The 27,070-nt window shown below is 46.7% G+C and overlaps 1 protein-coding gene across 5 annotated transcripts in view; it reads right to left on the bottom strand.

Annotated features, from left to right (window-relative positions):
* Positions 1 to 27,070, bottom strand: part of ckap5 (cytoskeleton associated protein 5) — a 45,434-nt gene that overhangs the window by 1,379 nt on the left and 16,985 nt on the right. For 2 of the 5 annotated variants that reach the window (XM_015963315.3, XM_015963324.3), the window contains exons 15-44: positions 26,043 to 26,153; positions 25,868 to 25,960; positions 20,223 to 20,408; positions 20,049 to 20,143; positions 19,774 to 19,957; positions 19,546 to 19,697; positions 19,109 to 19,283; positions 18,900 to 19,013; positions 18,698 to 18,826; positions 18,417 to 18,611; positions 18,207 to 18,330; positions 12,434 to 12,519; positions 12,099 to 12,194; positions 11,752 to 11,874; positions 11,521 to 11,670; positions 11,243 to 11,446; positions 11,038 to 11,173; positions 10,761 to 10,954; positions 10,509 to 10,681; positions 10,157 to 10,180; positions 7,497 to 7,670; positions 5,966 to 6,086; positions 5,606 to 5,782; positions 5,345 to 5,532; positions 5,185 to 5,260; positions 4,919 to 5,107; positions 4,702 to 4,839; positions 3,968 to 4,051; positions 3,435 to 3,594; positions 3,235 to 3,356 (exon numbers count right to left, since the gene is read on the bottom strand). In XM_015963315.3, coding sequence (XP_015818801.3) covers positions 3,235 to 3,356; positions 3,435 to 3,594; positions 3,968 to 4,051; positions 4,702 to 4,839; positions 4,919 to 5,107; positions 5,185 to 5,260; positions 5,345 to 5,532; positions 5,606 to 5,782; positions 5,966 to 6,086; positions 7,497 to 7,670; positions 10,157 to 10,180; positions 10,509 to 10,681; positions 10,761 to 10,954; positions 11,038 to 11,173; positions 11,243 to 11,446; positions 11,521 to 11,670; positions 11,752 to 11,874; positions 12,099 to 12,194; positions 12,434 to 12,519; positions 18,207 to 18,330; positions 18,417 to 18,611; positions 18,698 to 18,826; positions 18,900 to 19,013; positions 19,109 to 19,283; positions 19,546 to 19,697; positions 19,774 to 19,957; positions 20,049 to 20,143; positions 20,223 to 20,408; positions 25,868 to 25,960; positions 26,043 to 26,153 — 4,173 coding nt within the window. The remainder of the gene's footprint in view (positions 1 to 3,234; positions 3,357 to 3,434; positions 3,595 to 3,967; positions 4,052 to 4,701; positions 4,840 to 4,918; positions 5,108 to 5,184; positions 5,261 to 5,344; positions 5,533 to 5,605; positions 5,783 to 5,965; positions 6,087 to 7,496; positions 7,671 to 10,156; positions 10,181 to 10,508; positions 10,682 to 10,760; positions 10,955 to 11,037; positions 11,174 to 11,242; positions 11,447 to 11,520; positions 11,671 to 11,751; positions 11,875 to 12,098; positions 12,195 to 12,433; positions 12,520 to 18,206; positions 18,331 to 18,416; positions 18,612 to 18,697; positions 18,827 to 18,899; positions 19,014 to 19,108; positions 19,284 to 19,545; positions 19,698 to 19,773; positions 19,958 to 20,048; positions 20,144 to 20,222; positions 20,409 to 25,867; positions 25,961 to 26,042; positions 26,154 to 27,070) is intronic. The other 3 variants (XM_015963334.3, XM_015963343.3, XM_015963351.3) reach the window with 3 other exon arrangements.

Genomic DNA, 27,070 nt, shown 5'->3' with positions numbered 1-27,070 from the left:
GCATGAAACTGATCTTGCCATGTGATCTGTAAGCTATTTGAATCACTAAGGAATGTATTTTTTATTTATTGATTTTTTTTTTTTTTTTCAAAATTTCAAGTACACTTCAGGTGTTGTACTTGTACTACACTGTCCTCAGGCTCCAGCCTTTTTTTATATTGATTGTATTAAAACAAAGAAAACAATCTGAAGTTTTTTTTTTATTTACCGGTCCGGCCCACTTGGGACTAGATTTCCCTCAATGTGGCCCCTGAGCTAAAATGAGTTTGACACCCCTGGTCTTTAGCCTGGTGCTGCACAACCAGTAGGCTTTGATCACTGGACCTCAGGGACCTGCTGGGGGTGTAGGGACTAAGAAGATCACCAATGTAAGATGGTGCTTGTCCATGTAAGGTCCTATAGACCAGAAGCAGGATCTTGAAATGAACCCTGAAGTTGACTGGCAGCCAGAGAAGCTGGAGGAGAAGCGGGGTGATGTGGGTGTGTTTGGAGGACTTGGTCAGAAGCCGAGCACAGGCGTTCTGAACCACCTGTAGACGGTTCAGGGAGGTTCTGCTCAGACACGTGAAGAGAGTTGCAGTAGTCTAAGGGCCGTGGTATACTTGCTGTTTGACCTCGCGCTGGTGCAGGCAGCGTCTTTGTTCATATAGCTGCTGCTGCACATCACTGCATGTAGTACTGGAGTGTTCCACTGGGGGCGCACTAGACCACTCAGAGCCGGGTCGTGGGTACAACCAAAACGAACATGGGATCAGTAGAAAATATCAGTAACGTGTTAATTTTGCGATCACGACAGATAAAGAGACAGCAGCGGTATTGAAGATGTTATGAAAGCCCTCTATACCAGAGATGAGTCACCGTGGAGAGTGTGTCTCGCTCGTTTTGTCGACTCCACCTAAAGGTTGCTCGTATATCGCAACGTTCAGACGCGTTGCATTCATTTCAGAGGATGCAAACAAACGCTTCAAATCAATGCAAGTAAGGCGTGGCGGCCATTTTAAAGACGCGTTTGCGTAGTCAAACAGCAAGTATGTCACGGCCCTTAGCGTAAGGAGATGAGGGTGTGGAGAACTGTCTCAAGTTCAGAGTGAGACAGAATGGGACTCAGCTTAGCAATGTTCCTGAGATGGAAGAAGGAAGAGCGAACAAGAGAACTGACATGAGAATCCAGGGTGAGAGCTAGGGATGGGTACCGAATTCGGTACTTTTTAAGGTACCGACCGAGCACCGATTCACATAATTTCAAACGGTGCCTCGTTTCGGTACCCGTCCTTCATAACGAGAACTTGCCTAGACAGCTGCGCATGCGCAAGAGCGTTACGTCGTCGGTCGCTGCGAGCCAGTTGTAAACAGAGCAGCATGGTAGAAAGAACGCACGCTAAAGCTTGGGTCCACTTCACTAAATGTGATGGGTAACTGGGTGATGATGAAACCAGCGACAACGAACTAAGTGAGACATCCTCATCTTAATCTGCTCTGGTAGGTAATTAAAATGTTTAAGTAAGTAAGTAAGTAATTAAAGTTTATTTATGTAGCGCTTTCCACAGATATAAATCACAAAGCGCTGTTTAAGATAACGTTAGCTTGATATGTTAGCTTCCGTTTTGCTAATGGTGCGTTCGCTTTCTCCTCGGAACTCCGAATTTCCGACTAGGGCATGAACGCGCTCTAAAGTTTGGCTTCACTTCACTAAATGTGATGGGTAACTGGGTGAAGATGAAACCAGCGACAACGATCTAAGTGTGAGGCATCATCGTTTTAATCTGCTCCAGCAGCTAAATAAACTGTTTAAGATAACGTTAGCTTGATATGTTAGCTTCCATTGCCACCATTGTTATCAGCTAATGGTGCGTTTGCTTTCTCCTTGGAAATTCTAACTTCCCAGTAGGAAAAATCAAATGAAAAAGGACGGCGAAAGGAATGAAGATACACAGTAAATTTAGTTCACAGTAAAGATGTTTGCTTCAGTTTAATTATCAGCTTATAAAACTACAAGGACGATGTTAAAATACAAACACTTGAATGTTATTTATTGTGAATTTATCAAATATTGTTATATATTGTGAAAAATATATATTTAATTCTAAAAGAGAATTAAAATAATAAACACTCAAAAGTATCGAAAATTGGTACCGTTAAGTACCGGTATCGATTCCTAGGTACCGGGAATTAGTACCGAATCGATTCAAATGTCAAAGGTACCCATCTCTAGTGAGAGCTGGGTCAAAGGTCACACCAAGATTCCTGACGGAAGGTTTGGTGTGAGAAGCAAGTTAACCAAGAGTCTCTGACTTTGGGAACTAGTTTGTCTGGGGCACAGATGAGGATCTCAGTCTTATCTTCATTCAGCTGAAGAAAGCTCCCAGCCATCTAGGTTTTAACAGTCTAAGCAGGAGTGTAACAGCTGCAGCTTAGTGCAGTCCCCTGCATCACCGTGGGTCAGAAGGTCATTAGAGACCCTAACCCCTTCTTTCCACCGGAGCCGTCAGCAGCACGTTACTGCAGCAGCATGTCATAGCTGCTGATAGGAACCGCTGTGGTCAACAGAACCTTTTCCACCGGAGCAGTCAGCAGCGAGAGTCGGCCGCGTCTCAGGAGCAGCATGTCGCGGCCTTTACGCGCCGGTTCTATTTTATACACGTGACGCCTCTGAAACGGGTCAAGTTTGACATTTTTGGGGAAGGAAAGACAGGAAATCGGACGCGGAAACGGAGCGAAGCTTTCTGAGATTTTCAGAATAAAGAAACGTACTGCCTTCCTGTTGCTTTACTTTAAAAAAAGTTACTAACTGTGCGTCCCCGTGAGAAGTTATCACCTAGCTAGCGGTCTCCTTTGTTTTTCAGGTCCGTATAGGCGATTATAAAACGGACAGAACATAAAACACAACCCTTTTGGAGCCATTTTGTAGTTTTCTCCTGCTTGTTGTTGTGTTTACTGACAAAGTCACTCGTGTGACTTCGTGCTCTGTCGGTGACAGCTGCTCCCCTGCTGCTTCGCGTCTCGTGGGAAGGGCCAAGCAGCAGCTTACGCGAGCAAGACGTGCTGCTGCAGTAACGTGCTGCTGACGGCTCCGGTGGACAGGAGGGGTAAGAAGAGCTGTTTCAGTGGAATGAGCTCTACGGAAACCATCATAGATGTTATGTTCATCAAGAGCAGCTGTAAGAATCTAATTAACCCAACCTTTGACTCTCTGGTTGTTATGGTAACCGAGGAACAGCTGGTATTTAAACTCACCCTGGCGGTGTTTTCCAGGCCTTGTCTCTGTCGAAGGATCTGGAGTCTCTCGTAGTAAACGGCTGGTTTCAGCTCCTCGTTGTTGCTGCTCAGGATCGACTCAACACCGTGCTGAGGAATCACTGCAGCCACACACACAGGGTTAACACACACACACACACACACACACACACACACACGTGAGAAGCTACAGGCCATACCTGTGGAGTTCTGGATGCGAGTCTTTCCCTCCCGTTCTGACTCGATCAGGCGGAGGCCTCGCTCCACGTAGTTCTGGAAGAACTGAGATGTGTTTTTGAGGAAAGGCGCCAGGTCCACATCGGAGTACTTCTGTTTGTACTCGTATAACTCAGTCAGACCCTGAGGAGGAGGTCCAGAATGGTTACCGGGTTTCCCATGTGTGCAAAAGTTCATTTATGTCAGTAATCCAACCTAAAAGGTGAAACGTATCTGTGAGACAGACTCATCCAGATGTTTCAGCCTTTATTTGTTCCAACTGTGATGATCGTGGCGTACAGCTGACGGAAACACGTCCAGAATCTCAGACTATTAGAACATTCTAGACTCAAAGTGTTCCACTCTGACCAGCTGATGGATCCAGAACACCTGCAGAAGGCTCCTGAGCCTTTAGATGGTCTCTCAGTCTGAGCTGGACTACTGACACAGATGGACTTTTGCACCAGACCATCATGTTTACTGTTCCAGCTGCAGCTTAACACCGGCGTTAACCAACCTCCTGCGTGTTCTCTTTAGAACCGATCTTCTTAAAAATCTCAGACAGGATGTCGCTGACTTTGGCCTTTGACATGCGGTCGTCCTGGAAAACATCAGAAGTAAGTAAGACAACTTCATCACAGTACAGCCTGGAAGGGCATTGCAGTAATCGAGGCGGGAGATGACAGTAGATTGCACCAGGAGCTGGGTGGCACGTTGTGTTAGGTATGGTCTGATCTTTCGTATGTTACACAGCGCAAAGCGGCATGAACGAGCAACAGAGGCAACATGACGGTGTAGTGGCCGTAAAGGTCAAGAGGTCAATCTTTTGACAGAACTCATTATTTCTCAAGCTACAACTGCCAAGTTAGCGTGGACTTTGGGAAGTCTCAACTGTTACTGTACGGAGGGACCCAGCTTCATGCAGAGGACTTGGCCAGCTTCTAAGTCTGTTGGGATGTCACCAAGTTTGGGAAGGTAGGAAGATTCCTGTAAGGCCATGTTTAACTGTTGTGTAAGGGCGTGCACGAGGCGTGCTCGTGTCAGAACTGCATAAAGCCACACCCCACTTCAAGTCGGGGGCTTTTCACCTTTGGTACGTGTTGATGCTGAAGGGTTAGGGTAACAAAGGCCCCAGACATCTGGCTCCAACTCCGCCTTTTTAAAACCATCATATCCTCTAAAATGGCTCTGAAGCATCATTTCCTGTCGGATCAGAACCACCATGTAGCGTGTATTGGTTGAGTCACTCACCGTGCGCAGGCCGCCCTTTTCGTTGCCGCGGTCCCTCTTCAGACCCGAGAGGTTCCCCGAGTGTTTGACAACTCGCCTTAGGTGAGCCTCCAGCTCCGACTCATTCCGGTTCTCGATCATGGACAGATGGTCCAGAATCTGCTCACAAACATAGAACTCAATCAGATTTCCTCCAGTGTAGCCTGAGTGGGTCGTGGGTCAGAGGTCAGAGCAGCACCTTGGCGCCGGTGAGTTTACAGAGCGTGTGCAGAAGGGTCTTAAGGGTCCGATGAGGAACGTCGCTATTCAGCTGCTTTAGTTTCTCTTTGGGAAAAACCTTCATGAAGTTGTGGACATCCAGCAGGATTCTGTCCAGATTTAAGCTGTTGATGGTCTCCGGCAGGAAGCGGATCATTCTCCACAGACACTGATGGAACACAAACCCAGAGAGGTCAGTCTGAGCGGCGACACCAGCCAGAGGGGCGGGGATGCTCACTCGCTTACCTTCATGACGAGTTCAGAGACTGTGGGAGAACCGGCCGTGGAGACCAAAGTGTCCTGCAGCAGAACCAGCAGAGCGCTGGGGGGTGGGATTGTTAAACTCGTTTACAAACTAAAGCAGATGTTCTGAAGTACGAGTCAGAACCCGTCCCGTTCTACAGACCTGATCATGTTTGTCTGGTCCGAGTGCTCCAGAACTCTGATCACCAACAGGTTGACGGACCTGATGACCTGTGTTCCATCTTCTACGTCCTCCACTCGGCTGTCCAGCATCAGCGTGATCAGACCGTGCATCAAGTCCTTCAGGACCCCCATGGACGCCTCTCGAGCCAGAGTCTCCATAGAGAACAGCTGACAGGAAGCAAACAGGAAGTGAGTGGTCCGTCAGCGGCCTGGAGGAACAGCTGGATGAGCGTGGACTCACCGACAGCAGGCTGCCGATGATGCAGCTGTACAGCTTGATGACGTCCCTCTTGTCCACGCGCTCGTCGGCCAGGTGGGTGCTGTTGAAGCGCAGCTGCATGATGGTCACGATGAGCAGCTGATCAATGTGTCCAGACATCACGTCCGCTTTGTCCTCCTGCCTCAGAACCTCGTCGATCTGTGGACGTAGAGCAGCACATTCATCACCACCACCTAAACCCCAACGAGCTAAGGTCAAAGGTCACCAGCAGATCTGAGTACGAGGACACCAAGACCATCAGAACCAACCCGCTCTGAGTCCAGAGTTCACTTCAGTGAACAGACACGTTTGATCTCATCAATCACCCTTCAGGTGTCGTACCTGCGCCAGCGCCTGGATGCTGGTACCGATGTCGCTGCTCGCCACCTGGGAGATGACAAAGTTGATGGTGGAGGCGGTGCTGTTGTGGAGCTCATCAAAGTGGGGCGAGATGGGCCGTATCCTTAGAACCAGAGACGAGCAGAAATCAGCAGGTGTGTGCGTGTGTGTGTTGAAGCACTGACTGAGGACCATCATGAGGTTTGAACCAACAGCGAGGTCATTTTTCTGGTCCTCGCTTTCTTAAAAGCTTACCGGTTGGTTTATAGGTTTGGTGTGAATGAAGTTTTTGTTTAGGTTAGAAAAAGATCAGCATTGGTTATGGTTACGAAGTCACTGGATGAGCCTCACTAAGACAGAAAGGAAGACGTGCGTGTGTGTGAGCATGCGCACGTGTGTGCATGAGAGAGTGCGTGTGTGTGCACGTGCGTACGTAAGTGAGAGCATGCGAGTGTGAGTGCGCACGCGTGTGTGTGAATGCGTGTGCGTGTGTGTGCTCACCAAGCCCCCACAATGCGGCTCTAAAATTGGTCTCAACCCGGAGGTACCAAAAATTGCAGTTCCACCCTCATCCACTAGGGGCTGGTGTCAGAAGCGAGCAAATCCTCATAGACTCCCATGTTAAAAATACCAATTTCACAGCAGAAATAAACATGTTTACAGCCTGGTACCAAAACATGTTTTTGGTCTAAATGATCTAGTTTATACTCATGACAACTCTGAGGGGGGTGAATTTTTTTTCTCACTCTTCTGTTTAAGTGTATTAAAAGCCTAAAATTCTGTATAATTAATGAGCATCAGACCCACGTGACCACAGAGCTAGCTTCGTGGAAAGGCCTCAGTAGAGTGTCTGTGTGTGTGTATTCTGTTTTGGAAATTATTTGTGCAATTGTTGAACAAAATGACTTGCTGTGGCATTAATTGCACTAATAGAGCGTCCAAGGAGTCTCCACTTCATTTTTTTCTGTAAGTAAAATTATATTTATGTATTTTAGGTCACTGCCGAGCTGAGCTTAGATTTTAACATGTACTGTTTAACCATGAAATTTTAATGTAATAGGGTAAAACCCAGTGTATTTAACATAATGCTGCACTTTAGAAAATGGGTTGAAATATAACATGTTGGTGGAGCTGGGTTCCAACTATTGGCTTGTGGAGCTCTCGGGAGACTGATGTTTTCCACCCGGTTTTACCCAGCGGTCAGCCCGGCGTATCTCCGACTCAGAAGCTCTGGTGTTGTGCACAGTTAACTCCGGTTGTAGCTAGGTTGCTACCTCCGTTAGCTTAGCTCCCACCTCCGCGTTAGCTTTGGGTTAGCTTGTAGCTAGTTCGACCGGGTGTCATCAGTTGATCCCAGCCTTACAGCCCCACCCTCAGCTCCACCTCTCTTCCCTTTTATGGAATTGTCTGGGCTTGACGGAACCTGTGACACGGTCAAAATGGCGGTGGTGGCCACCTCCCATTTTAGTACAAAAACGTGTTATTGGAGCCTATGGAAACCCATTGTCCATATATGTATGTCGATGGTGCTCACTTAGGCTTTGGGATCATGAAGGGCTCCAGCAGCTCGTCCAGCTTGTGCTGGACCAGGTCCGGTAGCTCACACACTCGGTTCTGGTCCGTCTCGATCATGTCCAGGTCCAGCTGAAACTCCTTGGGGATGGATGGGTGGGACGGCTCGCTGTGCTGCGCGTTCTGACGGGACTGACTGGACAGATGGAACACACAAATTAGTCTGGGGTCTTACGGATCAGCGCCGCCTCAGCTCCAGTCTGGATCCAACAGAACCTGGAAGTCATAAACCGGTTCTGTATTTGGACCATTAAACTATCCGGGTCAGAGCATCAGCTTCAATAATGGAGGCCAAAACATTTATGGTCAGAACTGGAGTTGATCAGCGTTGATCTCAAAACACAAGTCTCAATGGACTGGGGAAGGGGGAGGAGCCTAAATAATAAACACTAAACATGGATCAGGACCAGGCAGGTTCACCTCCAATAAAAACCAGACAACAAACTGAATCCAATCAGAACCCAATGGTTCTAAGGGACAGTGACCTGAAGTCAGAACTTCCAACAGAACCTAATCTACAGCTGACTGACAGGATGGGTCTCTGTTCAGGCGGAACCGAATAGCCTGAAAGGTCTGACTGATGCTCAGCGTTTTACATGTGGATCCAGTTTGTTGGTGAACAGCAGGAAGTGTTGGGCCGGGACTGATCCACCATCACCAGGTGAGTTCCTAGAACAGCCTAAAAGGTTGGCAAGGGTTATTAGAGGATCTGTCTGGACTTTGTTCCGGTTCTGATCTGGAGTCAGCGTTGGGCTAAGCCATTTATGGTTTTCTGACCAAAGATGCACTGACCCAGGACCTGTTGTATCCAGGTTTTCCACACAGGCAGGAGGCAGGATTTCATGGAATCCAAGAGTCTTATTCGCAGGTTGATAAAATACAGACAGGCACATAGTATTCAGTCAGCTTCCAACTGTGCAAGTAGTCCCACTTAAAGATGAGAGGCCTGTACTTCCATCAGAGGTAGACCTCAACCGTGACACGACATGAAAAAAAAAACCCAGAAAAGCACATCGCCACCTAAAGGTATGACACAGAGTATTGGGCTGGACTTCCGTTATTGACCAAATACTTATTTCACACCAAAATATGCAAATAAATTCTGTAAAAATCCAAATGTGATTTTCTAGATGTGTTTCCTCATTTTGTCTGTCATGGCTGAGGTATACCTGCGATGAAAATCACAGGCCTCTCTTCCCCGTCTGTGGGAGAACTCGCAGTTGGGAGTGCCAACGGAAATGTTTAATCATTAATGGGCACGGCCTTGCTCCGACAGGGTAAAAACAGCATGGTGCTGTTTGGTTATTACAGCCCAAACATCACCGCCGTTCCAGGGTTTCATGCCTGTTGCCAGTTATGGATCAGCACCAGAAGATTCTGGATGACAAGCGAAGACGAGTCAAACACAGGAAGGTGATAAATAGTCATGTCGAGTTAGCACTAGCAATGGGCGATATGGCCAAAACCACGATCAGTTCTGGAGCACGTGCGGTAACGACGCATATCCTTTTCTTTTGTTTATTCATGTAAAAATGGTTTTGAACAACCTCGCATACCAAATGAAATGCAGAACAAAAGATCCAGATAGAATAAATCTGTATAAATTTGTATTATAAGATTTTATGTTGAGGTTATTTTTCCAAACAATGCAACAAAAAATATCAATAAATGAATAAAGATGGACATTTTAAAATAAATAAAAACTAAATGTGATGAAAACAATAAATTCTAAATTATCAGAACTAAAGTGAAAAACGTAAAAAGCAAATAACATTTAGTTTTATTTCAGGAGTTTGAATAACTGCGTTAATGTCCATAATATCACAATAATGGAGGTTTACCCGATTTCTTTCACTTTTGTTCAGTTGCGCTCAGATCAGCTGATCCGTGCCGGTAATGCAAAAGCGGATGAAGCCCTAAACTGTCACGCTCCTCATCAGCAAGCGCAGCCGGTTGGCCGGTAGTACAAATTCTACATCATAGACCAAAATAATACCGGTTATACCAAACATTACTAGTTGGCACTGAAACCAAAAGATACCGTGGCTTCCTAGGGGTACCAGAAAACCTTCTGGGTCGCTCCTGTTTACTGGTTTAGGTTCTTAAACAAATATGGAGATTTTTTGCCTGCTGGTGTCGAATTACAAATGCCGGCGCTGCTGCATGAGCTCGGCGCAGACGTGGAAACCTCACGAGTCACTGACTGCAAACTGTAACTAAATCCCTCTTAATTATTTTTGAAGGAGAAAAACTGCAGAACCCCCAGCCAGCCGAGACTGAAATCTGTGGCTGTGCCACCTTCCCTCCAACATTACTGAGACAATAAACTGATGGTGATTATTTCACTGTAGAATTCTTACTTATTGCTCCTTTAAACATGTGGTCCTTAATCTGAGCCAACGGCCTCCGTTGACTCAGCACAAGCAACAACACTGACAAGAGAACAGGTCCTCAGGTGTGAGGTCACCGACTCGAGGGTGGTGTTGGGGGTGTTAGAGGAGACAGCTGAGCCTTTCGACCATCAGTCTGCTGCCACATGCCAGCAGAGCTAAAGGTCAAAGGCTCAGGGGGTTAGGATGCATTCATAAAATCAATGACACCAGGAGGAGGAGTTGTACTCACATCCTATACGTGCGATACATTATTCTGCTCCAGGAAAGAAGGCAGCAGAGCAGAGAGAGGAGGGAATCACACAGGGAGAGAGAGGAGGGGTTAAAGGTGGACAAAGACAGGGTTGCTCTCACAGAGACGTTCTGACTCCGCATGTCGCTGTGAGGGTAACCCAGCATGCACCAGTTCAGAAAACAGGACAGATTAGTCCAGAAAAGGAGATGCTGAAGAAAGGTCAAAGGTCAGAGAGTTTAAACCAGACAAAAATCAATCAATCAGCAGAAAAGAAGAACAGTTTTAAAGATCTGTCAGTTCCACGTCAGCAGCGACCCATCACTGTGCGTGTGTGTGTGCATGGACCTACTTGAGCTTGTTAGGGTCTTCCTGAGCTGGCTTCCGGAGGAAAGTGGCGGTGGAATTGGTTGGGTTTTCCCTCTGCGGTCTGTCAGCCGGCGCCTGTTTGGGCGGAGCTGCAGCAGCCTTCTTAGCCGAGCGTTTGATCCGCTCCTCCAACATGCTCATGTCCTTCTCCGATAGCTGGAAGCAACCAGAGACAAATACCAATCATCCATGTCCTGTTGTGTCCAGTTCTGCCGCAGCATCAGGTCGTTCTTACGTTTCCGATCAGTTTGTAGACCTGGTCGCCGCAGACGTTGTAGACGGCCACCACGGTGTTGAGAGCAGCGTTACGGACGGACGTGTCTCTGTCCCCAATGTGGACAGCAATCTCCTTCAGAGACTTGGCAGGAGTCGGCTGACACACATTCATCCCGTATCCTTCGATCAGACAGCCCAACTCCTCCAGACACTCTGAGGAAACAGAGGTTTGACTCAGATTTAGCTACAAAGACACCGAGCTGCTGATACTCCATTGTGACCTATCTGAGACCTACCAGCTCTCTGCTTGGAGTTCTTGGATTTAGTTCCTTCCATGAGGAAAGGAAAGATCTTGGATGCTGGGTAAACTTTACACAGCATAGCGAGAATGGCCCGAACATCTTTACGAACTACATCCTTAGATTCTCCAACCTGCAGAAGACAAAGTAAAACTCAGAGCCTGATGGAAACCCGTCTGGTGTCCCAGTGTTACGCCCACACCTTCAAGAGCAGGTAGGGGATGAAGGAGTTGGCCTCATACTCCGTCAGGTGGTAGTTCTCCCTGTTCAGCATGGTGAACAGCAACTTCAGATACTCCAGAACCTTCATCAGGACCGTGGTGTTGGTGTCAAAGAAACGAAAGGTGAACCACTTCAGGATCAGGTCCAAACAGCTGATGGTAGCATCGCTCTCGCTCTCCAGCCTCTGTCAGACACAGATGGTTAGAGAGACCAGGCTCCTGTTGGAACGGCAGCAGAAACCGGACAGAGACATTCTACCTCCATCATGACACCAATGGCCTTCACGTGTCTCTGGAAGTCGAAGTGAAACAGCTCATCCTGCAGCCACTTAGCAAAGCAGGTGGACATCTGGGTCTTCAGCTGCTCCACGTACTCGTCTCGAGGAGTGATGAAGTTCCACTTTAGGATCTACCAACACCAAGAGCCCAGCGTTAAACCGACCTGAACACTAAACACACGCTCAACACATTGCAGAACCACGACCGGTACCTTCAGCTGCTTCTCCTCTTTGATTCTCTGCTCCTTGGCATTTGGAACGAGGATGAAGATCGGTCCAGACTTGTCCTCGTCGTCCTTCAGGCCTTTGGCTGCAGGCTTCTTACCAGCTGGACACTGGGTGGGGGCGGGACTCGTTAATGTTTATCAACAGGTTAGTTTTACAGTTAGAGAGAAAAGAGAAATAAAAGGAGTTATGGAGGGAGGACACACACACACACACACACGTTTGGCTGTATTAGTGCACACAGCAGACTGATCTGAGAGCAGCTGGACTAACTGCCAGGCTGACAGGAGTCCACAGAGACGTAGAGGACAGTTTCCTCAGGTGAGACGTCTACCTGTTGGCTTCCAGCAGCAGCCTTCCCTTTGAGGGGGGGCTTTTTACTACCATTACACTCCTTGTCCTTGGGGGGGGCATCGTCAGGAGGGGAGGACTGGGTGGGTAAAAATAAACATGTTCAAACAACAATGATGCGAAAAAAGAAAAACACGTAACATGAATGGAGGTGAGGGGCGTGCACGTGGCCGGCACGTAAAACTTTAGCATAAATGATCAAAAACACATTTTCTCCATCATGACTGAATTCTGACAGGAAACAACTGGGAAGGTGCCTCATCCTGGTTCCTGCGAGCACACCAAGAACCAATGAGGAAGCCATGTGAACTGAAGTACCTTCTTAGCCGCTGGTCCTCCTCGGACCTTCTTCGCTTCAGGTTTACCATCAGGGAGGTCCTCGCTGGCCGCCGCACACCTGGAGGCTGCGGGTGACAAATAACCAGAAATGATCAACAGCCAGGGCTCTAGAGGGCGACCAATCATGAGCGTGTTTGTCACTCAACTAGTAACCCGCGCCTTACTACTTCGCCACAGAACCGCTCATAACAGCGGTTTTCCTTAGCATAACAGCCGCCGCCCACTGGAGCCAGAAACAACCTCGAACTCCCCTTCAAAATAAAACGAATGCATAACTTTACTCTTGCATCTTTACCTCAAACCCTTACAACAATAATAAATCCCACAAATCTCACAACAACACAAAGTTGTGAGATTTGTTCTTTTCTACGCTCTTTAGTCGGTTTAGAGCTTTAATGTTTGAAATCGGTTCGACTGTTCCTGACAGCAGCTACGTTTAAGTGTTCCTGAAGCGTTGCTGCTCTGAGCTTCAGCACGTCGGTGTGGACTCTCCGTCATCCTGAGATTTCACTGAAAACAGCTGGACTTCTCTGGTTATCTACAAGACGTTTCACTTCTCGTTCAAGAGGCTCCTTCAGCTCTAAACCTTGGAGGCTGAGAAACAAACACACCGATCGTGTTGAAAGTCTCATTTAAAAAGTAAAAACATATTTTTGTCTAAATGACTCCGGCCTTGATAGTCACAGCTGCTGTTTCACCTTCAGTGAAGCGTCGAACTGGAGGAGCGTCTCCATCTGTCAACGGGATGAGTTTCTGCCACAGGTGCATCTTTAGAAGCACAATTATTCCGCTGTTACATCGGAGTTAGAAAGAAAATGGAGGGTGGTTCACGAGGGATCATTTTGCTCTCAAGTCATTTGTTTTCATCTCCTTGTTCCATCTTTTCCTCTCAGTTTCTGCTTGACCCATCACAATTTAATTTCCAAATGATTCTTTTTAAATAATTCATGCTGTTTTCTGCAGGTTAAATGTCGCATTTGTCCCTTTGAACTTTCATACAGTAATTAAAGAATGTCCTCAATGCTGAGACACCGCAGAGAAACACGCAGATTTGGCCGTCAAGAGTTGGGGGTGGACCGGACAGTACACATTGGGTAAACGGCCCACCAGGACTTGATTTCCGTAGAATCTTCAGATTAGTTTTACCTGCAGTGATGTTTGTAATCCAGCAGGTGTCAGACAAACATGGTGACAGTGTTGACACCCATCACTAGTATCTGTGATCGGCGGTAAAAACCCTGACCGGAGCATCCTTAAAAGAATTATTGGAAACGTTCTTGTCTAGTTAAAGTAGATTTCCGGAGTTTTCTCCTTTCAGAAATGACGTCCGATTTTTCAGAAATCCGTAAAAGTGATATCTCATTATGTACGGTGATGTAATGTAAGCAAAATGACTTTTTAGCACAACAGTTCCCCCTAGTGGCTGGTAGATGTAAACACCAACAGTGTTGCCCCGACAGAATAAAAATTTGATTATTTATCTTTTTAAACAAAGCTTTTAAAGAAGAAACTACATTCATTTGGCACACCTCTGAACACCCCACAGAGTTTTTTTTTTAATCGGGAACATGACAGAAACAGCTGTTCTTATCCAGCTGAACAAGTTTTTAGAGACAAAAACCTGCTAGATAGTTTCCAGTGAGGCTTTAGACAACACCACAGCACTGAGACTGCACTGATTCAAGTATTAACTGATATTCGTGTAAATACAGATTTTACTGTTCTTGCTAATGGAAAGCACATTGAATTTCCTCCGTGTGTGAAACATGCTATAGAAATAAAGCTTGTTATTAAAATGTTCTATGTTGTAACTTTAAGGTCAGAGGAAGATCTCCTAATCCAATAATTCAGGATTGACAACCATCGCTTCATGCTTTTTGTCATTTGTTGTTTCATAAAGACAGGCTGCCCAACATCACCATAGCAACTAGCCTGGAGTTACTGAGATACAGCATCAGAAGAAGAAAATATCATTTCTATAGCACCTCTCAAGATAAAAATCACGAGGTGCTTCACAAAAACAAAAAATTAAAAAATATAAAAAATAATTTGGAAAATTATTTAAAATATATTTAAAATGAGCTAAACATAGACAATTGTGATTAAAAAACAAAATGTTAAGAAAGAGAGAGAGTGAATAGGGAAATCAGTGGATCCTGAGGAAGGTGGAATAGGTGGAGAGAGCAGAATAAAGAGAGAGTGGTGAAGAAGGTCATACAAAAGCCAGCTTGAACAAGTGAGTCTTCAGCTGCTTTTTAAAGGAGACCTCTGAGTCCACTGATCTCAGGCTCAGGGGGAGAGAGTTCCAGAGTCTGGGGACCACAGCAGCAGATGATCTGTCACCTTTGGTCTTTAGCCTGGTGCGCTGCACAACCAGTAGGCTTTGATCACTGGACCTCAGGGACCTGCTGGGGGTGTAGGGACTAAGAAGATCACCAATGTAAGATGGTGCTTGTCCATGTAAGGCCCTATAGACCAGAACCAGGATCTTGAAAAGAACCCTGAAGTTGACTGGCAGCCAGTGAAGCTGGAGGAGAAGCGGGGTGATGTGGGTGTGTTTGGAGGACTTGGTCAGAAGCCGAGCACAGGCATTCTGAACCACCTGTAGACGGTTCAGGGAGGTTCTGCTCAGACACGTGAAAAGAGAGTTACAGTAGTCTAAGCGTGAGGAGATGAAGGTGTGGAGAACTGTCTCAAGTTCAGAGCGGGACAGAATGGGACTCAGCTTAGCAACGTTCCTGAGATGGAAGAAGGAAGAGCGAACAAGAGAACTGACATGAGAATCCAGGGTGAGAGCTGGGTCAAAGGTCACACCAAGATTCCTGACAGAAGGTATGGTGTGAGAAGCAAGCTGACCAAGAGAGTCTCTGACTTTGGGAACCAGCTTGTCTGGGGCACAGATGAGGATCTCGGTCTTATCTTCATTCAGCTGTAGAAAGCTCCCAGCCATCCAGGTTTTGATAGAGTCTAAGCAGGTGTGTAACAGCTGCAGCTTAGACATCTCATGGGGCTTAAAGGAGATATACAGTTGGATGTCATCTGCGTAAAGATGGTAGAAGATTCCTTTGAAGGAGCTCAGGATGTGCTGAAGAGCAAGCAGATAGAAAAGAAAGAGCAGAGGCCCCAGCACAGAACCTTGTGGGACACCATGGGTGAGGGAGGTGGTGGAGGACCTAAACTTGGAGATGGCCACAGAAAAGGAACGCTCAGAGAGATAAGAGGAGAACCACTCCAGAGCAGATCCTGATAGGCCTACCCAGTGTCTCAGCCTCTCCAGTAGCAGGTGATGGTCAACAGTGTCAAAGGCTGCAGTCAGGTCCAGCAGGACCAGAACAGAACAGTCCCCTGCATCACTGTGAGTCAGAAGGTCATTAGAGACCCTAAGAAGAGCTGTTTCAGTAGAATGAGCTCTACGAAAACCTGACTGGAAGCTATCATAGATGTTATGTTCATCAAGAGCAGCTGTGAGTTGTTTAGCCACAACCTTTTCCAAGATCTTGGAGATGAACAGAAGTTTAGAGATGGGTCTGAAGCTGCTATGGAGAGAGGGGTCAAGACTCATTTTTTGAAGAAGCGGGTGGATTACAGCGTTCTGAAAGTAAGCAGGGACCTGATCAGAAACCACAGAAGCATTATAGAGAGCACGCTGGGACCGATGGAATGAAAAGCACTTTTAAACAAAGATGAGGGTAAGATGTCGAGGGGGCATGCAGAGGTCTTTATAGACCATGGAAGATGGTCTCTGAAAACAACAGCTAGGCCTCCACCACGACCAGAACCCCGGGGCTGGCTAAGAAAAGAATAACCACTCGGGCAGAGTTCAATCAGACCAGAATAATCAGATGTTTGCTGCCAAACTTCAGTCAGAAACGGAAAATCCAGGTTTTTAGAGAGAATCAGATCACTGAACAGGAAGGACTTATTGTTAACAGAGCGGGTTTTTAGTAGAGCCATGCTGAGTGAGGTGGAGGAATCAGAAACTACAGAAACAGCTGGAGTTAGTGGACGTAAATTAGCAGGGTTAGATCCACGGTGTTTATAAAAACCACTCATGGAGGGAACAGGAGGAGAAACCACTGAGGTAGAGTCCTGCACTGAAGCCCTAGGCCCTCAGGTCGGCCCGGCCCGAAGGCCCGAGGGCCGGGCTTCGGGCCAACGACTGTGTAATTACCTCGGACACGGGCCGGGCCAGGCGCCTTTATTTTTAATCGAATTCATAAAAAAATTGAAACACTTAAATGCAGCAGTAGAGCCCTGCGCGGGACTGTTTTCTTCATCCCGCTCCTGCCCGCTCCCGCTGAATTTCTGACCATTACCGCCCGCAACCGCTACATGTGTTACACTCCCGCCCGCACCCGCAAAACTCGGAGAAATTATTACCTCACAATAAAAGAGATGTATTGAGTTTGCGTCCTCTCTGGTCCTGGAGAAAACATGTCATTTTATAGGCTATACCAGGGGTCGGCAACCCACGGCTCTTCCATCCATCTGATGCGGCACTCTGTGCTTGCAAAATAATGAATGGATATTTAAATAAAATGCTTTATATTTTACTGAATTAATTTTATATCTGTAAGTCAATTCTATGTAAAGATGTAAACCTGAACAGGTCCAACCCGGTCTTACTGTGAGACCGGGTTGACGCGTCACGCTTGTGTGTAATCATAGGCGCTTCCTGAGCTGACGAGGACGTGAGATTCTGGGATTCTCCTCAGACGGCTCATGGATGTGTCGCCACATTGGAGACAGGAACAAGCGCTATTCAGCCAAAGTTTCATAATCAGGGAACATTTTCTAAGTGACAAGTCTCTCTGAGGGACAGGGTTTGGAAAACACTCGCTTCAGTGGGAGGAATCTTCCCACATGGGCTCTGGTTCTGCGACGCGCTCCAAGCCAATCTCCACAACTTCAGCTCCCTGTGCACATATGCGCTGAGCAGTGTCCAGCTCAGATGTTCAGATGGGAATCTTTTCTTGGGTGATTTAGCTACATCTGCAATGTGCGTAACGAATAAAATGTCAGTTCGTCTGCATGCGTCGGGGTAATTCCTTCTATTCTTTCTCCGTCAAAATAAACGGTCAAATACGGGAACTGTCCGGTCAACTCAAGCCCTGCTTTTAACTGTTCTGTTTTCTTGTGAAAATTGTTGGAAAGAGATAAAATTTAACTTGATTAACACCAGAGCCAGTGCGCAGTCATCTCCGTGATGGTAAATGAGGGAAAAACAAATTGATCGGATCCTGCACGTCTTTTAACACATTGGTCAGGAAAGACGCACTTTGTTTTCATTTAGTTGGTTAAGAAAAAGTCGGGCTCGGGTCGGGCCAGAGAATCCTGAAAACCTTTTCGGACCGGGTTGGGCTGGGGCTCCACCCCCTCGGGCCGGGCCAGACACGGGCTCAGATTTTAGGCCTGTGCAGGGTTCTACACTGAGGAATGAGGATAAACCTTAAAAAACTTGGGACGGAGAAACCGCACCGCAACGCGGCCTGGCGGGAATGTGGAAGTGGCGCTCAAGTCGCCAAACAAAGGACAAGAAGGTAGAAGATCACGCCGATGTTTACTAGATAAACCAGGTGTCAGGTATGTGTGTCTTGTTGTAGCCATTCAGTCACCCAGCTGTACCGAGTCATGTCCAAGTTCTGAACATCTGGTTTCCTCCTGTTTTTAGGACTTGTCTTTTCTGCTGGACGTCCACCTGGGACTCCCTAGTCCTCACCACCTCAGAACACCAGCAGTAGTCAAAACCCACCTGAAGAAGCTCTAGCGGACTCAGCTGGTCCCTTCCCTCCCGTTTTGGCCGGCGCTGCAGGTTTAGCTGGCATCACGGCTCTGGCCTTCTCCAACATGGCCACCACCTGATCTTTGGAGGCAGGCTGAAGGGAGACGAGGACATGACAGGAAACCCGTAGCTGGGTACCGAACATGTCTGCTGGTACCAGTACCAGTACCAGTTCCATACCTTGAGTTTGCTTGTAGCTTTGCTCATCTTGTCGAAGCCCAGGTGCATCATGAAGGTGGGCAGAGCATCCTGAGCCTTCTTCCTCACGTCTCCGTTTCTGTCCTCCAGGCAGGTGTAAAGTTGAGGGACACACAGCATCAAGTCCCCAGGGACTGTTCTCAGGGTGGGCAGCTTCTCCGCCAGCCAGCCGAGCAGCTGAGAGCGAGAACGAGACTTTTAGCCTCCGACCTTTATCCCGATTGTGGTTTAGATGAAGATGTGTGAGGTGATGAAGAGCTAACCTCCTGTCGGAGGAAGGGATTCTCCCTCTTCAGCTCCTCAGACATATCTTCTCCCTCCAGCCAGTCCTTCATCCCAGTCTGCTCCACCCAGGCCTGCAGGGTCGTCATGGCCGCCGTCCTCACGTTTGGCTGCAGACACAAACACCTTCCATTACAGAGGAGCTCGGCGCTGAACCGTCTGGACCCTCCGGCCTTTTCCCACCTTGCTGTCTCCCAGGACCGTGATGACGGGGAACCCCAGAACTCTGATGTGCTGTTTGAGTCCTGGTCCCATGGCTGCAGCCAGCTGCTGCAGGATGCTCAGGGTCTGCTGAACCTGTGGATCACAAACATGAAGACTCATCCTCTCAGGAGGAGCTGTGTTTGAAAGCAGTGAGACAGCAGGGTGGGAGGACTGGTTCCAACCCTTACCAGGATTTTATTAGAGTCGCCGAGTCGTCCTTTAATGGCCAGAGGAAGATCTCCGATGTTGGCTGTGATGAACTTTGCCTCTGAGATGATGGCCGCTGCCTCATCCAGACCTTCTTTCCTGATCTTCCAGTTCTTGTCTCCTATTTTAGACACCAGGTCGGGTGTGATCTTATCACTGGGAGGAAGAGGAGCAAACCGTTACGAGCCGATACTGTAGGGTGACTCCACAGGTCTGGCTTAAGAAGGACAAACAACACTATTTGGATCAAATCAGGAAAACAACCTGCTTTTCAAAATAAAACTGTTCCGTTCAGGATTTTTTTCTTTCTTTTGCTAAATCATAAAAATCACTCCTGTTTTCGCTTCACGTTGCGAGTTCAAAACCTAAAACACAAACTAATTGAGTTTCAAGTCTCAAACATCTGATTAAATGTTACCTGATATCAGTGCGGGGTAGTAAGTCCATGATGTCCTGTCCTCCTCCTCCTCCTCCTCCATCTTCATCCTGCTCCTCACCTTCATCGCCCTCCTCCTCAGCTGCTGCCTTCTTGGTGAACCTGCTGGGAGCAGGAGGGGACTGGCCCTGCATCTGTGAGGAGAACAAAGGCTTTTGGTTTCTTCTCAGCTACATGAAGTTCCTGCTGATCCACCCTGAAGCTCCGTACCTTCTCAAACTCTGAGTCTATCTGAGCTAGGAGAGCCGGCTTCTCGTCCTCGAAGAACATGCGCAGCGGCGGCCCCATGTACAGGTACATGACCCCCAGCAGGGTGATGGCGGCGGTCCGGACTGCCGGGTTTGTAGCTCCCAGAGCCGTCTTCACGTTGTTTATGAATCCTTTAACGTTGATGCTGCAGAGGAGAGAGTTCCAGATACCTGAAAAGGTGCTAAACAGCTGGTTAAATGAAACCACCACCAAGCTTGAAGGAAACAGGAAGTTACCCTGTGAACCCAAACTCCTTCATAGCGCTGGCCAACCAAGTAAGAGTCTCCGCCTGGTTTTTAGGGTTCTTCTGTGAAAATGCCATGGAGACGACCTGCAGAACAAAATGATCCACATTCTTCACGCTGAACATCTTTCTCCTCCTCTACCTGCCCAGCTCTGCCAGCCTTTACCTGCTCAGCAGTCCACGGCAGCGAGCACGCCTCTCCAATCGCAGTCAGAGCTTCTTTAGCGTTCCCCCCACACTTCACGTCTCCAACCTTGTCCACCAAGCCGTCCAAAACCACAGACGCTGATGTCTTGGAGAACTGTCCTCTCTCAGCGACAAGGGCCACGACATGCAGCTTCAACTGCATCACCTGCACAGAGTCACATGACCAGACAGGTGTGTTAGTGTTTGTCAATTACAGACTCTGAGGAATCAAACAGCAAAGGTCAAAGTTCAGATGGCAAATGAGTTTGTTCAATAAGTTTAAGAATTTAACATCTTATTGTGGTAAAGGTGCATTAACCACCATCATCATCATCATCTTCATCTTCATCATCACCACCACCACTATTACTACCTCCATCATCATCATCTTCATCAACACCTTCATCATCATCATCACCACCACCACTACTACTACCTCCATCATCATCATCACCACCGCTAGGGCTGTAGCGAAGCCTTGATGACGTCGATGTCGATTCTAAAAATTTGATGTCATATCCGGTAGTCGACGCACCACGCCCACTTGTTGCATCCCCAGGAGTTTGTAAATAGGAGGAGGAATCTGCCTGTTTTTCCTCTAGTTCGCCCTCTTCTCTGCCTTCACTAGCATCTCCGCTAAATACCGAAGACCCGGAACAATGTTCGTCTGCTAATAGATTCCCTTTCCTGTTTTGCCCGCCTTTGTCTCCCGGCAACGGACAACAACTTCCGGGGTCAGATGCGCTGCTCCGTCTCTATCGCAGATGTAGAAAATCACCGGGAGCGTTTCTCCCTTCATAAAGGAGCTTCTTTCAGGCATTAGGAGAGCTGTTTTGGTGGTAGCAGTCTCTCCTCCGTGCTGGTCTGTTTGCTGGTGGGTGTTTTTGTTTTATTTTAACTTGGTAACTTGAACTTAACGTTGGTAAAGCTACTGTTAGCATTTTCGCTAACAGCTTCTTGCGTTTGGATAAGCTGTTACGTTTTTGGTTTAGAGTTAATCGTTTTTGTGGTGTAGATCTCCCTTTTATTACATTTAGAGTGTTGTGGGTTTTCGGTTTAGTGTAAAATATCACCTTGAGTTTGGTTTAACCGCCCAGTTTAGAGTTTGGACCTTTGGAGATCCTTATTTTGGTCCAGAACCCAGTAATCTTTGCCCAGTGGGACATCCCTACTTATTTGTACTTTTGTTTTAATTCCCCACAGGCAGAATTAGTTTTATTATTCCCAACGTGTGGATGGAAAGATTTATGTTTGTTGTAGTTGTAAATAAACCTGATCACCATTTTAACTTTTAAATCCCGTGTTATTGTCCCTTCCTTTATGCACACGAGCCAAAATCCCCAGGAAGAGTCGCAACACCACTCGCCTCACGCACATAAGTGACCAAAACAAAGCAGCATGGAGACACTCCGTCTCCAACCACCTCTCAGGCAGCAGCCTGCACACCCGTGTTTTAAATTGTTACCAGAACATAACCAACCGCAACACAATAAAAGCAGTGTTATACAAAATGGAAGGCCTGTAGTGCTTAATCTCTTACAGTAACAATTTATCAATTTTTCTTGAGGAATTTATTAAATATTTTTTGGTTTTTATTAACTGTGCGATAGAAAAAAAATCATTAGATTAATTGTCTAAATAGTCATTAGAATAATCGACTATTCGATAAAATAATCGTCAAAATAATCGTTTTAAAAATAATAGTTTACACCCAGCCCTAACCACCACCAACACCACCACCACCACTACTACCTCCATCATCATCACCATCACCATCATCATCACCACCACTACTACCTCAATCATCATCACCATCATCACCACCACCATCATCATCATCACCACCACTACTACCTCAATCATCATCATCATCACCACCACCACCACCTCCATCATCATCATCACCATCATCATCATCATCATCATCACCACCACCACCACCACCACCTCCATCATCATCACCATCATCATCATCATCACCACCACCACTACCTCCATCATCATCACCACCACCACTACCTCCATCATCATCACCACCACCATCATCACCACCACCACTACTACTACCTCCATCATCATCATCACCACCACCACCACCACCACCACCACCACTACCTCATCATCATCATCATCATCACCACCACCACCACCACCACCACCACTACCTCATCATCATCATCATCACTAGGGCTGCAACAACGAATCGATAAATTCGATGAAAATCGATTACTAAAAGCGTTGGCAACGAATTGCGTCATCGATTCGTTGTGTCGCACAACTCTTCCAAAAGCGCCCCCCCCCCCCTTCCCGCCCGCCGTTGCGCGCAGACCAGAGCAAGTCAGATCAGCGCGAGGTAGAGCCGGCAGATCAGCGCGAGGGAGAGCCGCAGATCAGCGCGAGGTAGAGCCGGCAGATCAGCGCGAGGGAGAGCCGGCAGATCAGCGCGAGGGAGAGCCGCAGATCAGCGCGAGGGAGAGCCGCAGATCAGCGCGAGGGAGAGCCGGTACCGGCAGATCAGCGCGAGGGAGAGCCGGCAGACTTGCGCTGCTGCGAACCGGTTCCGCATTGTCGCGCAGCGATCCAGGCAGCTGCTTCCAGCGCACGGTCCATTCTCAAAGTGGCGCAACCAAAAAACTATAATTAGCACACGATCGTTCATGTCCGCACATGTTCTCTATTTTCTGTCTTATTTGTGCCTGAAGCTCGCTACTGCGGAGCTCATCACCTGTGCTGTGGTGATGTCACCTCACGCAGCATCGAAAACGCGCTCTGCGCTTTTCGGTCAGGAGATCTTTGATCTGCTCAAAAGTAACTGATGAGGTGAAAAGGTAAGAATCCAGGCAACAGATTTTCTGGAGAATTATGAGGAGATGCAGGAAGATGAGAGACAGACAGGACAGGAAAATAGTTCAATAAAAACAAGAAAACAAAACAAAGTGTTGAAAAGTAAACTGTAGGTAGATTTATCTCCACTACACGTTTTTACCAGTAAAAAACAATAAGTTATACACATGTCATATTTATACATCTGATACAATTCAGATCACCTTCAAAACTCAGTCACACACCCAGGGCCGTTTCAAGACATTTTGGGGCCAAGGCAAAATGCCCCCCCCCCCCCCCCCCCCCCCCCAATAACTGGGCTCCCCAGAAGCCTCTGTGTAATTCATGCCCTCTCCAGGAGTGTTAGTTATACAGTGTTTATAAAAGCCCCTCAGACATTACTGACATGTTCTAATATTATCAGATGAAAAACTAAATTATCAGACATGCTGTCTCATCTGCTTCTTTTAAAAACTTGCAAAACGTAACAAAACTATTTGAAAGCCACTATTTGTGGATTCTCAGAAAGTTTCCATGGAGTGTGTGACAACTTATTTTTTCATTGATCCTATCGTCTAAGCTCACAGCTGAAACAAGCATCCTTAATCATCTGTGCACAGGAAGCTTACCGATGCTGTAGTAAAACAAAAGGTATAATAATTTATTATTACTAAAACCTTGTTGCAGCACTAAAGCATAAAAATGAGATTTTGCATTAAATATGCAAAATATTTACATATGAATTGTTTTAGAGCCCTTTTATTGGCAGAATCTGATATTAATTTAGTTCTTACAAAAAATGGGTCCCAACATGGTTTGTGTGGCGTTGCCATAGTGTGATGTCATAGGCACAGATCCCCTGTCCTCTTGTTTGGAAATGGAAATATGGTCACCCTACATTAAACAAACTGTCCACCCGGGCTTTTGCGCTGCACAGAGACGCTTCGCTGCCTACGACTGAACGTCAGTTGAGAGTCAGTCTCATGCAGACTGACCAATGAAGAGAGGGCCTCAAGTTAAGACCCTCTCCTCATTGGTCAGTCCACACGAGGTGGGTCAAAGGTTACTCTGGGCGGGTTACGTGTTGTCAGGCATTCAAGTATTGAGTATATTTACTGCATATTACAGTAAAATATTCTGTATGTGACCACATTATGGTGATCCTTGGGTCGTGATGATGGAGCCCTTGAATATTGTTGCCCAGGGTACAACAAAGTGTTAATCTGGCCCTGGTTCCGCCGTCACATTCCCGCAGAAACTGGTTGATCACACCGGGGCCAGACTACTAGCATGTGGTTTTACAACCACAATGTCCTCAGAAGCAAAAACGCTTTTAAAAGGGAGGGAGGAGTCCTAACTGTTGCTGCAGGCGTGTTGTGTGAGAGTGCAGTTATATACTGGTTAATATATTTTTGGGTTCAGTTGCTTTCATGTGGCCTAATGTGAGTCTATTTGGGATCATTGGAATGATCAGCAGCATTTCTTGATGTGACTTTATGGCAGTTGCCCAGGGCATCATCGCAAGGAGGATGGCATTCATTTACTTTTGTTTTATTTGGTATTTTTTCAGTCAGTTTTGGAAATAGTGATCAATTTTGATTAATTCACAGCCTATGTTTAATTACATTTAAAATAAATGTCAACAGATGAGATCAAACAAAACAGATGAGAATTGCCCTTAAGCGGTTTAACTTGGACCAAGCATTTTAGGTCACAGATAGATGTAGCTTAGGGTCTCTGTCTATACACCTTATAAGTCAATTTAGGTGATGGCATGTTGTTTTTCTGCTATTGAACTGTCTTCTAATAATGTTGTGTTAAATAAAGTGAAGGAAGGAGAGAAATAACGTTTCCCTAGCAGTTTTTAAAAATTTCCCCATGTAATCCGATTAATCGATTAATCGTGTCGAGACCCCATCCGATTAATCGATTATCCAAATAATCGTTTGTTGCAGCCCTAATCATCACCACCACTACTACCTCAATCATCATCATCACCACCACCACCACCACCACTACCTCCATCATCATCACCATCATCATCTTCATCATCACCACCACCACTACTACCTCCATCATCATCATCACCACCACTACTACCTCCATCATCATCATCACTACTACGGTTATTACAATCACTCTAACAAATGTTATTTTCCAAGTCCTGACTGTAACTCACCACAAAGGACTTAATTAAAAAAAAACTACTGAAGAAGACGGCAGAAGTGGATCAGTAATCTACGGCTTACAACAGGAACTGACAAGACGATGCTGGAGCTTACAGAGATTACTTTCTAACAGGTAACAAATTACTGAGTGTTTTATTAAACAGTTGCTTAGAAACAGCCATAAAAACCACAGGTTAACAGTTTTACACCGTTTTCATGTGCCCTCACTGCTAATAGCTTTCAGAGTGCTAATGTTTTTAGCAGTTAGCTTTGTGTTGTAACGTGTCGTTTATGCCTTTATGAAATCAAACGTACCAGAAATGTGGATTTTAAAAGGCATAAAAACTTAGTTACAAGTAGATCCTAGCACATATCGATCGTTAGCATTAGCGATTATTATGTGAACTAATGGGTCATAACCTAGAAGATGTATTTTTTTGCTACATCGCGTCTGTGCCAGCTCATTCAAAGCCTTCGCCTTCATCCAGCGTGCCGATATATCGCTGTGCTTTGTTGCGCAGCAAAACATTTCCTGTCCCTCATTTGAGTTTTGCGCGGCTGCAGAAGTCATGAGAGTGAAGCCAGCAATACGGCAAAGACAAATGGTTTCGTTGATAAACAGAGCACCGTTTACCTGGAAGTTTGTCTCCTTCCAGCCTGGTTTCTTGGCCAACATCCTGACTAAAGCCTGGCAAGGTATTGCTGCCTTGTCCATGGTTTCCACCACCTGCAGACATTCACATTTAAGACAGCGACCTGTTAGCCAGTGGGAGCTTTTCAGATGTCAAGAGTCAAAACAGGGCATTTACCCTCTGGAACTCCTCCATACTGGCCAGTCTCTCTTTCCAATTGGTGGAGTCCAGCTGCTGCAGACAGGAAGCAGGAAGTACGCCTGCTGCCAGTTCCTCACACGCCTCAGCCTGAAGGAACACACCATCCACCATCAGAGTTCATCACAGTCTTAATGTTGAAGTCCTCAGAACCAGACCAGGAACACCAGAGGGCTGTTCCACGAAGCAAGCTTAGAAAAATCAAGGCTCATTTGAAAATGCCTTCCTTGAATTAGCGCACCAGTTCACACCAAGCTCATTCGGGTCAGCGAAAGACGCTCAGGTGGAATTAATGCTCGCGGATTCAAGTGAGGAGCGAGGCTCATGATCAATGCCAGATAAATGAGAAAGTACCTTGTTCATCTCCCAGACAAGAGGAAGAATTATTAATTCATGCCTACGAGGACTACAGAGAAATCAGAAGTAAAACAGAGACCACCAGCTGCTTGATTAAAGCTGTGCAACTGGAGCCATTTAGTTAGAATGCTTAGTGTTTACATGTTTCCATGGCAACACAGGTTTTTCATATTCCATCCCAGAGTCTAGACGTTTAGAGGCTTGAGGACTGGCTTGAGGACTGCTGAACTACTGTAGCCTGGCCTGCCAGACTCCTGTTTAATTCTGCACAGAGAAAGGCTCTGGGAACTCTCCTATTCAAATAGCCCCGCCCCCTGAGAATTCTAACTGAGCCAATCAGCGTTGAGTAGCGTACGTCACACCACAAAGCTCAGTTTGTCATAAACATGGCGACTGAAGCGGAGGTCGCTGCGGCTCTTTCCTCTGTTCTAAATGACTTGAACACGTCTTTAAAACAACAAGCAGAAGCGCTAAAAGCCTTTCTTCTAAAAAAATTAAAGATGTTTGTGCCGTCGCGACACCTTTTTTTGACTACAGCTAAAAAACCACAGTGCGGCGCGGTACAGTCAGCATTTCTGTCTTTTTTCTGATTGGTTATTTTTGAGCTGCTTATTTTTGAGCTGCCTAGTCCCGCCCCTCATGTGCCGCTC

Source organism: Nothobranchius furzeri, chromosome 4 (genome assembly GCF_043380555.1).
Source record: "Nothobranchius furzeri strain GRZ-AD chromosome 4, NfurGRZ-RIMD1, whole genome shotgun sequence".
Lineage (NCBI taxonomy): Eukaryota > Metazoa > Chordata > Actinopteri > Cyprinodontiformes > Nothobranchiidae > Nothobranchius > Nothobranchius furzeri.
Note: the sequence above shows the minus strand (reverse complement) of the source record. Positions and strands in the feature narration are given on the sequence as shown.